This window comes from Pyrus communis, chromosome 11 (assembly GCF_963583255.1).
Source record: "Pyrus communis chromosome 11, drPyrComm1.1, whole genome shotgun sequence".
NCBI classification, from domain to species: Eukaryota; Viridiplantae; Streptophyta; class Magnoliopsida; order Rosales; family Rosaceae; genus Pyrus; species Pyrus communis.
In genome coordinates, this window is record NC_084813.1 from 19,539,200 (window position 1) to 19,550,001 (window position 10,802).

The 10,802-nt window shown below is 38.4% G+C and overlaps 2 protein-coding genes across 2 annotated transcripts; both read left to right on the plus strand.

Moving 5' to 3' along the window:
- Positions 1 to 1,694: 1,694 nt before the first annotated feature.
- Positions 1,695 to 5,981, plus strand: LOC137749165 (threonine--tRNA ligase, chloroplastic/mitochondrial 2-like). The gene is made up of 8 exons (XM_068489277.1): positions 1,695 to 2,080; positions 2,552 to 2,698; positions 2,799 to 2,946; positions 3,385 to 3,638; positions 3,759 to 4,136; positions 4,229 to 4,537; positions 4,756 to 4,956; positions 5,400 to 5,981. Exons 1-8 carry the CDS (start codon positions 1,769 to 1,771, stop codon positions 5,658 to 5,660), a joined length of 2,010 nt encoding a protein of 669 aa, XP_068345378.1. The 5' UTR covers positions 1,695 to 1,768; the 3' UTR covers positions 5,661 to 5,981.
- Positions 5,982 to 6,861: 880 nt separating this feature from the next.
- On the plus strand, positions 6,862 to 8,604 carry LOC137749167 (exopolygalacturonase clone GBGA483-like). The gene is made up of 3 exons (XM_068489279.1): positions 6,862 to 7,039; positions 7,175 to 7,486; positions 7,588 to 8,604. Exons 1-3 carry the CDS (start codon positions 6,908 to 6,910, stop codon positions 8,344 to 8,346), a joined length of 1,203 nt encoding a protein of 400 aa, XP_068345380.1. The 5' UTR covers positions 6,862 to 6,907; the 3' UTR covers positions 8,347 to 8,604.
- The last annotated feature ends 2,198 nt before the right edge of the window (positions 8,605 to 10,802 follow it).

Below are 10,802 nucleotides of genomic sequence, written 5' to 3' on the forward strand. Positions count from 1 at the left end.
ATAACTGTTTTTTTTTTTTTTTTTTTTTTTGGGTTGAGAAAGAGTTGTTGGAGTCTACAAATATAGGAACCGTTGACAAAGGGGATCCACTGGCTAATCAACTCGCGACACGTGGAATCTAGAGGCAAAACTAGATATGGATTGGATTTACAACTACTGCAACCAGAAAATGGTAAATACAGGGCTTAGAATGCAAAGCGAAAAGGATAAGAAGATAAAAATAGAGGAACATTTGTTTTTTTCGTTGTATCGGTACGTTTTTAGCTTAAAATGTACAAGTTAAACAATGATTAAGAATGTAGGATTATCAACTTAAAAACATTTTTCCATAATGTTGTCGTTTTAGGATTTGTGTTAAGTTCTCTATGTCGTTGGAGACATAAGATAGTACATAACATAAAGTGCGACAATATATCGTCTTTTCTTTGGACAAACCCTAACTGTCATGAATTGGTCTCCAAACTCTAGTTAGACTTACTTATTTGCCTGAATTGGTCTACAAATCTAGTCCAACTTGGAGATGGTTCAAGTCGAACCCTAGGGTTGTAAATCGGCATGACTTGAGTTTGCATTGGGTTCGATTCGTGTTTGGCTTGTCGATGCTCACTCATGTAAGAAGCAAGTCAAGTTTATGTTCGACTAGATAAGAAACAAGCTAAACTAGATTATTGGTACGTTTGGCTCATAAAGCTTGTGAGTAGTCACAAGACAACTCAAACTAGATTCCATTTAAGGAGTTTAATTGGATTAGAAGTTGTTTAACACATGTCCACATGAGATGATGGCATCCGCTACAAAGGACCATTTTCAATTTGGCCATTTTTTTATTACGGAGATTGATATTATGTCTCCACTGTCTTCTTTTGTTTCTAAAGATAATATAAATGTGGTGACAAGCCTTCCATGGGCTTCCAACCCTAAAGACTCAAAAATGAAAGAGATGTTTATGCGAATATCTTAATCTAGTATGTTTGAAAATGTTGTTTTACATGGTTTATGTTTTATATTTTCTATTAGTAATGTCAAGTTAATAGTTCGAAATAGCTCAGTTCGGTCCGAGCTTGAACTTTTTAAGCTCACTCGAGTTAGGCTCCTGTAACAATTGCAAGTAAAACAAACTAACCTGAGCTTGAAAAAAAAAAAAAATTAACAAGTCAAACTTGAAAATTGCAATATTCAGTTTAACTAGACTCGTTTATAGTCCTATAAAAATCAATATCAGGCGTGTAGTCATTTGATTCCTTAATTTTCAGCTGTCTTTTTTGACAGCAAATAAAAAAAAAAGTCAAATATATTTAATTTAATTTTTTGAATGCATGGATCGCATTAACAACTAATAGAATATAAACTAAAACTAATTTTGATTATTTTTTTAAAAGTTAATGTAACTCTAAGTCTAATAAAATAATAAAATAAATATTTGACACATCTATTGAAAATGAAATTGTTATTGACACTCCAAAATTCTCATTGTTCACTCCAAACTTTCTATATTTAGAAAGAAAAATACAAGGGTGTAGAATGAGATTTTTAAAATGCCAATAACATTTCTTATTAAAAAAAATAAAATTTAGCACTTATATTTAATTTACCATATCAGCTATCACATAAAATTTTGATTTTTGACATGTCCTTTCAAAATGTTATAAGGCGTCCGAGGAACAAAAAACCGAAAGCCAAGCCTTCACCACAAACGAAGTCACTCTCACTCACCCTCCACCGTTGCACACGAACCCAATCATAATTCTGAAATCCAAACACAACCCAGATGTTAATTCTTCAGAGAATGGCAATGGCCACTTCTTCTTCTTCCTTCCTCTCAATCCCTCTCCTAAAGACCTCTTCTTTCCTTTCCCCAGTTAAACACTGCGCTTCGCCACTGAGCTCCGAGTTCAGGGCTCTGTCCCTCAACGGCGGCAGAAATGGAGTCTCCACCTCCTCGGCGATGGCCACGGATGCTCAGGTCTCGACCCAAGACGACAAATTGAAGGATGCCCAGATGGAGGTAACTGATAAGCCTGAGAAAGTCGCGCTTCCAACCAACGAGTCCTCCGAGAGCCTCCTCAGGATTCGACACACGGTATTTATTGAAATTTCATTGCTTTTGATTGGATTTGTGATGTGTTATGTTAAATTGAAGTAGGAGGTGCTTTCGTGGCGAAAATTTGGAATTTTTAGGTTCTTCGGAGCTTTCTGTTTTTGAAAGTTTGATGCTTTTGTTCAACTATTTTCAATTCTATGTTACTAATCGTCACCTGATTCTGTTGTGAAGAATGAGGAAGTGAGGTAGAAGAAAATGAGAACATAACTTTTCGGTAATTTGAAATTTTGTCGAATAGGACCTGGAAAAATGGGTGTGCAGCAGTAGATAAGCTGGAAGATTTTTCAATCCTGTTTTTGGGAATGTGAGAAGATACATGGGTTTCTGTATTTTGATAAAGTGTTGAGGTCGAACTATGTTCATTTTTTTCTGAATTTCCTCGTAGTTTGGTATTAATGGTGCTTTTTCCGCTGTTATGATGATGAACAATTTATATGTGTTTGACTGCAGTGTGCACACGTGATGGCCATGGCTGTTCAAAAGCTCTTCCCGGATGCAAAAGTGACAATTGGTCCGTGGATAGAAAATGGGTTCTATTATGATTTTGATATGGAGCCTTTGACGGACAAAGAGTTGAAGAGAATCAAGAAGGAGATGGTAAGTGGAATTTCTGTATAAGTTATCATGTTTGTATCAAAGTTTTGGAACCATGAAACTATTGAAAATTATTCGTGAGCATTTCTTTTGTGATTTGTAGGATCGCATCATTGGTAGAAACTTACCACTCATAAGAGAAGAAGTTTCAAGAGATGAAGCTCACAAAAGAATAACCGCTCTCAACGAACCTTACAAATTGGAAATTTTGGAAAGTATTAAAGAAGATCCCATTACCATATATCATATTGGTAAGGGTTTCACCATTTTCAGGCTCAATATAGTATGGAAGGTGATGATTTAATGTGCAGGAACTGTGTGTAAATGATTTACTAATCAATAAAACTCAGCTATTTATTTTATATTTTTATTAGCTACACAAGTGAAATGTACAGTGTTTGTGTCGAGTCTTAAGATGGAAATTTAGAGGAAGGAAAAAGAGAGGGTGGGGGTGTGCTCAGGGAAAACAATGTTGTTGGTGCTCTATAAAAATGAGTTATTGATATGCAGATCGAAAAGGAGACTAATTTGAAGGTGGGAGGAACCTTTTGGTCAAGCTAACCAAATTATACATATGTTTATACATATGCATGCTTGTACTGGGATTTGATTGTGTTTTGAACTAGCATCCTGTCATATGAAACTGTCTTTATGTCATTATTCCTCATAGTATGCCGAATTCTTCATAGGTGATGAATGGTGGGACCTATGTGCGGGGCCCCATGTTGGAAAAACTGGAAATATTAACAGAAAAGCTGTTGAACTTGAGTCTATTGCTGGTGCCTACTGGAGAGGAGATGAAAAGAAACCAATGCTGCAGAGGATCTATGGCACTGCATGGGAGAGTGAAGATCAATTGAAGGCATATCTTCATTTCAAAGAGGAAGCTAAACGTCGAGATCACAGGCGCCTTGGTCAAGTTCTTGACCTGTTTTCTATACAGGTACTCAGAATTGCCCTGAATCTCTTTCTGCTGTTTACGCAGATTTATCAGTTAGCAATCCCATTATTTGTAATTATGAGGATTCTTGCATTGAACATTTTCATTGTTGAATTTTCACAGAATGATGCTGGTGGGGGTTTAGTGTTCTGGCATCCAAAGGGTGCCATTGTGAGGCATGTAATGGAAGATTTGTGGAAAAAGATCCACATAGAACGTGGTTATGATCTGCTGTATACTCCACATGTTGCAAAGGCGAACCTTTGGCAGATAAGTGGTCATCTGGATTACTACAAGGAGAATATGTATGATCAAATGAATGTTGAGGATGAACTTTATCAGCTTCGACCGATGAACTGCCCCTATCATATCTTGGTTTACAAAAGGAAGCCTCACTCATATCATGAATTTCCTATTCGAGTTGCTGAGTTGGGAACTGTATATAGATACGAATTATCTGGAAGCTTGCATGGTCTTTTTCGTGTAAGAGGTTTTACTCAGGTATGGTGTTCGTATTTGCAAACTGTGAGTCTATAACCCTAGGTGTATGAAGTGTTTTTTTTTGTTTTTTTTAACCTCGGGACCTTTTGCAGGATGATGCCCACATATTTTGTCTAGAAGATCAGATCAAAGATGAAATTAGGGGTGTCCTAGATCTTACCGAAGAACTTTTGTTGCAATTCGGCTTCAACAAATATGAGGTCAATCTCTCTACGAGGCCAGAGAAAGCTGTTGGAGATGATGATATATGGGTGAAAGCAACATCTTCCCTTAGAGATGCTTTGGATGATAAAGGTTGGAGCTATCAAATTGATGAGGGTGGTGGTGCCTTTTATGGTCCAAAGATTGATCTTAAGATTGAGGATGCCCTTGGAAGGAAGTGGCAGTGCTCAACTATACAGGTTAATCCTGAACTCATGACGGGATAATTCTAATGTGTGCTTTGTTTTTTAATTGGTAGTCTCTTCGTCTATCTCTGTATCACTTTGCAAAATGTTCATTGGAGATTTAAGCATCTTTTTTGAATTGAGCGAATTACATGGATTTGTTTGATGGACTAAAGCCACTTATTATTATTTTTTTACATTGTTTGTTCTTTTGTATTTCCCAAATTGTACAGGTTGATTTTAACCTACCACAGCGTTTTGACATAACATATGTTGACTCAAACTCTGAAAAGAAGCGGCCTATCATGATTCATAGAGCTGTTCTTGGGTCATTGGAGCGGTTTTTTGGGGTCCTTATAGAGCATTATGCCGGCGATTTTCCATTATGGCTTTCACCAGTACAAGCTCATGTTTTACCAGTTACTGACTCTCAGGTTTGTAAAGCAGTTGCACGTTTAATGTTTCAATTAACTCAACAACCCTCAACACACCTGCATTGGGCCTTGGTTGCCCCATGAAATTTGCATGGCTCAACTTACATTGGATTACTTTACCCTTTCAATTTTCATTGATAAAATGGGTCTAGTTTTTCATCCATCCCATGAGCGATTGTTCATACCATTACTTGTATACTTGTAATTCATTCGATTTGACATCTTTTTTGAGGGTTTACCCTCCAACCCTTTAGAAGTGATGGATCCTTTGAAAAGATGACAGAATTTGTGCATTGTGTGATGTGCAAGCGAACCTGCAAAGGAGCCATTCAAATTTCTGTAGACAAGCAAACCAACCTTCGATAAATGTTCTTTTTGTTTAGTTACTATTGAGTATGAGATGATTATCTTTGCACTAAAGCAAAAATTTGATTTTTATACAGCTTGATTACTGCAAAGAGGTAACCAACAAACTGAAAGCAAATGGTATTCGTGGTGAACTTTGCCAGGGTGAACGCCTGCCGAAACTGATTAGAAATTCAGAGATGCAGAAAATTCCATTGATGGCTGTTGTTGGTGCCAAGGAAGTTGAAACTGGCACTGTTACAGTAAGATCCAGGTTTGGTGGCGATCTTGGCACCATGCCAATTGATGATTTTGTCAGTACAATCAAGTCGGCCATTGAAAGCAAAGCGTCAATTTGATGTGCTTGCAGTTGGCTAAAGCCGAAGGGTGGTCTTCCTGTCAATTTGGAAAGATGTCTAGTCACTGGGAAACACAAAAAATGAAACAGATTCGATAGCGGAAAAGCAATTTTGTTGCAGTTGTACTTTACCAAAGCAGCATTGTACCAATTTATTGTTTAGTCAGTGCCAAGATTGGTCCATCACAGTAGAGGTTGAATCTGAGATAGTTTAAAGTCGGTATCGACGCAAAATTCGTTACAGGCTGCATTTGCCACTTATATTTGTATATATTCATAGACGGAAGGCACTAATGTCAGCCAGAAGTTCATTGACAGTTTACCTGCCTTGCATTTGAAATTGTGTGGCTTTGATTAACCAGCAGAGAAGATCGACTCTAATTAACTGCTAACCAAACAGCAACTAATGACAGCTATTAGCAACCCAAAGCTGGGCATTATAATCCAACCACTAAGATCTAGACACCTGTCACATTTACAAAAAGCCACTTGGCTACCCTATCTATCATAGAGAGGAGGGGGGGGGGGGGGGGGGGGGGGGGCACACCATTGTAGCCAACTTGGCGAAGTCCAGTTTTACAACTCTCTCCAACCTTATCATTGGTGATGTGTATTTCCAACATTATTTTCAGATGTCCAAACCCTATAGCACCAAGGTGACCACTTAAAACATCGAATTTTTTCGAGTAAGCTACACTACTACATTTTTCATATCATATTAGTGTCATCTTTTTAATAGAGATAGACCTACCAGCACATATAAGTCTAATCTATATTAAGAAGATGTGCAAATACGATATGAAAAATATGATAAGAATGTCATTTTTGAATTTTACATCTTAATATAAAACTTCCTAATTAATGTGTACTGAATGCGATAAATGAATTAGTTAATAAGGTTTATCTTAGATTAGAGGCCATAAGCTCTTCCACACACGTAAATTGTCATAAAAAGTAAGACATGCATTTTTTGACATGTGAATGGTTTAGAGGTATAAAAGCTTGTTAGCAGGTAAATTAAGGAACCATGACACCTAAAATTGAGTTAAAATAATCATCACAAAAACATGAGGACGTCAGAGATTAGTCCACATAAAAATTAGGTCAGGATTTTGTGGTTTTCAGCTCCCTTTACTACACTATAAAAATCGAACCCCTTGAGATTAACTAATCAAATCAATCTTAATTAATTCGAGTACTAATCAAGTTATCAGAAGCTAAAAATTTGTAACACAGAAGAAGTCTGACATGGGTTCGAAGTTTGTTCTTGGAGCTACATTCTTTTTGTTCCTGGTAGCACTCTTCATAAAAGCCAAAGCTGCAGATATTGATATCAAGAAGTTTGGAGCCAAGGCTGATGGAAAGACAGATGACAGCCAGGTACAATTTTCTGCGCGTTTTGGTTCCGTTTGCGTTTCTTGTCACATATCTAGAACATTTATTATATATGTTATCAGACTATGAATATGAACTGGACTTTTTAGCACATTAGTGATGTTTCGATTATGATTTTAGGCTATTAATAGTGCTTGGAAAGAAGCCTGCACATCTGCTACGCCAAGCACGGTTGTGATAGCGAAGGGAAACTACATGGTTGGTCCAGTGAAGTTTCAAGGACCCTGCAAAGCACCGGTTAGCCTTCGGGTTGAAGGAACCCTACAGGCTCCGGCAGAACCCGAAAAGCTCAAGTCACAAGATGGGTGGGTTATTTTCCAAAACATTGATGGGTTATCAGTCTCAGGAGGTGGCACTTTTGATGGGCAAGGTTCAATTGCTTGGTCCAAAAATGATTGTGCCAAAACTGGCAAATGCAACTCGCTTCCTATTGTACGTTTTTTAATTTTATCTCCACATTTTCTCAATGAGTAATGCTATTTAGACACCCAAAATTAACACAATTGCTAACACACCTTTTTCCTTGAACGCAGAGTTTAAGATTAACTGGGCTTACAAATGCACACATTCAAGACATAACATCTACGAACAGCAAGTTGTTCCACATGAATATCTTGAACTGCAAAAACGTGACTCTTCAACATGTGACCATCAGCGCCCCTGGCGAAAGCCTAAACACCGACGGAATCCACATTGGTAGGTCAACGAACATCAACATCACCAGCGCAGAAATTCAAACTGGTGATGATTGTGTCTCCATTGGTGATGGAAGCCAGCAAATTAACATCGAGAAGGTGACGTGCGGGCCAGGCCACGGCATTAGCATTGGTAGCCTAGGCAGGTACCACGATGAGCAACCTGTAAGAGGGGTCACAGTGAGAAATTGCACCATAAAAAACACTTCCAATGGTGTTAGGGTTAAGACATGGCCTGCTTCACCTAATGGTGTGGCCTCGGATTTGCATTTCGAGGACATAATTATGGAAAACGTGACTACTTCCCCGGTCCTTATAGACCAAGAATACTGCCCGAATGGCCAATGCCAAGCGAAAATGCCGTCACGGGTTAAAATCAGCAATGTGAGCTTCAAGAACATTAGGGGCACCTCTGCTGATCCTGTTGCTGTCAAGCTTGCTTGCAGCAAAGGCATTCCATGCCAGAATGTGGAAATTAGTGACATTAATTTGACATGCAATGGGAAAAATGGCACCTGTACATCGGTATGTTCTAATGTGAACCCTACTGTGACTGGCAAAGTTATTCCACCTGCTTGTTCTGCAAAGACTTCTTAATTTTGGATCAGTTAAGGAGAGATAATTGCATCTCAAAGAGATGATTGGGGAAAAAGATAGTAGTAGGAATAAGATGAAATAATCTGCAGGCGCCCCTTCATTTGCTTAATGGGTGGTGAACTACATATGCAGCGGTGTAGATATCGTCTTTATGTGCGTGTATATTGGTTTCATGTGTTTAGATATTCATTGTATATTGTAATTGTTGAAATTTTTGGATCGCTGGGCCTGCCTCACTCTAACAACATCGATACTGTCTTTACCACCTGTCTAATCCGTCAAGTGTGAGGACCACCTGTCTAATCCGTCAAGTGTGAGGTTTTACCACAAAAGGCACACCTTTACCACCTGCCTAATCCGTCAAGTGTGAGGTTTTACCACAAAAGGCCTCGGTATTAGTTATAGTGGGGTAATGCTATTTAAACCCCTTGGTTTCTTTTCACCACCCCCTGTAGATGTGGGACTTTAACACTCCCCCTCATGTGTAACCTCATTTAGAGGTCGGCTCTCGGCTCCCGTTGGGCTCACTTGTTCGTTGGGCTCACTTGTTTTCAATGGAAGTCAACGGTCGTCTCTATATTAAGAGTTCAGACTTATTTCCTTATGGGTGACAAGCTCATTGGCTTGCACAGGCCCGCACCATGGGCTCTGATACTATGTTGAAATTTTTGGATTGCCGGACCTGCCCCACTCTAACAACACCGATATTGTCCCCACCTTTACCACTTGCCCAATCCGTTAGGTGTGAGGTTTTACCACAAAAGACCTCGGTAACAGTTAGAGTGGAGTAATACTATTTAAACCCCTTGGTTTCTTTTCACCCCACCGATGTGGGACTTTAATAGTAATTACCATTTATGACGTTCGAGTTGTTGGAATATGATGCTTCTTTGAATATCATGCTATATAGTGTCTCATTTTGTTTCTAATAAATGTCTTTTTATTTAGTTTAATAACCAAACAAATTAACGAAGGGAGGAAACAAGAGTTACCGAAAAAAAAAAAAAAGCAAAGGAAATTTGGTTCTCTGAAAATAAGCCTTATTTCACCGATCAACTTTCTCTTTAAGAACACTATTTGAGCCATAAATAAAAACAAGGCTTGTTATGAGGCAAATCTATTTTATTTACACAAAGTGGTACGACCCCGGTCCATCAACTTCGAAGGCTAATTTTGGGGTCCCATATTAGGGCACAGATGGCCACCTCTTATCATCCAAACCCATCAGAAGGCTCATACAGGGTTCCTTCCGAAGCGCATCTGCCATGAAAGCAACCATATCCAGGAATTTCTCTGCCCCTAAATGTCGATGAACACGTTATCCGACAAGCTGATGTCACCGCAGCAATCATGCGAAATGCCATACGACACAGCTGAAGATCGGGAGGGAAAACGCACTCTGTTAATACACCACTTTTCCTCCCACGTCTCATTCTTTGACTCTCAAGATAACAAAAGACACAAGGTAAACACTAACACAAAATAGTCTATGACAACAAGGCCTTGTAAATTTAATGCACAGTAAATCACTGGGCTACCCAGAGCCACTTTGTAAAGTTGTCAAACTCAGTATAGTGTAGTCGCTGTCCCTTGCCTTCGATCGGCATCAGCGTAGGCCCGGATCTCCTTCAACACCTTCAGAGCCGCCGAGGTCTTCTCAAACCCCTCAATGGAGTCGTTAACGATCAGGGGCAATTCTGGAACAGTCTGTATTTTAGGCCCGCGAGCCATAATCAGAGACGGCATTGCCGAAGCGGCGATGGCCGAAACGGACGGCCTAGTGCTAATATTTCATTGAGATATTCCCCTAAATGAAGCCTATACACCTTAACCTAAAATGAAAATTGGCTTCTTGGTATTTTCTCAATTACTAAACATTATACTGTTGACACTTATTATTACGATATAGTGATATTTCTATTCACTTGTAAAGGAAGAGGTTTAGCCCACCCCTCTCCCTTAGTGTCGATATTAAAAATCATATTGTTCTCAACTTAAATTCCCTTTTTTTTTGTACGAGGATGAAAGCATATCTTAACCCTCCGAGGGATGAAGCACTTGACATTTTAACTGAAAATTTTCTTGTTTCAGCCTCAACAGTTCTTTAAAGGTGGACATTTTCTAAGCAAATTTAAGGGGTGGTATTCAACTGGGATTTTGAGGGATTTTAATTATTTTAATAAAGGTATCCAATTAAGATTTTAAGTGATTCTCTAAAATTTAACGTGTATCCAATCAGGATCTAAGGATTTTAAGAAAGTTTATAACATTTCAGGTGCTTTTAATTAGGAATTTATTTTAAAGTCTTTAAATGGTTAAGGAATTTGATGGAATTTGAGATTTATGAAGGAATTGAATCAAGATTTTACAAGAAATTTCTACATGTTAATTAAACTCCATCAAAATCTATAAATTTATAAATCCATCAAAATCTCTCAAACTCTCACCCCTAAAGT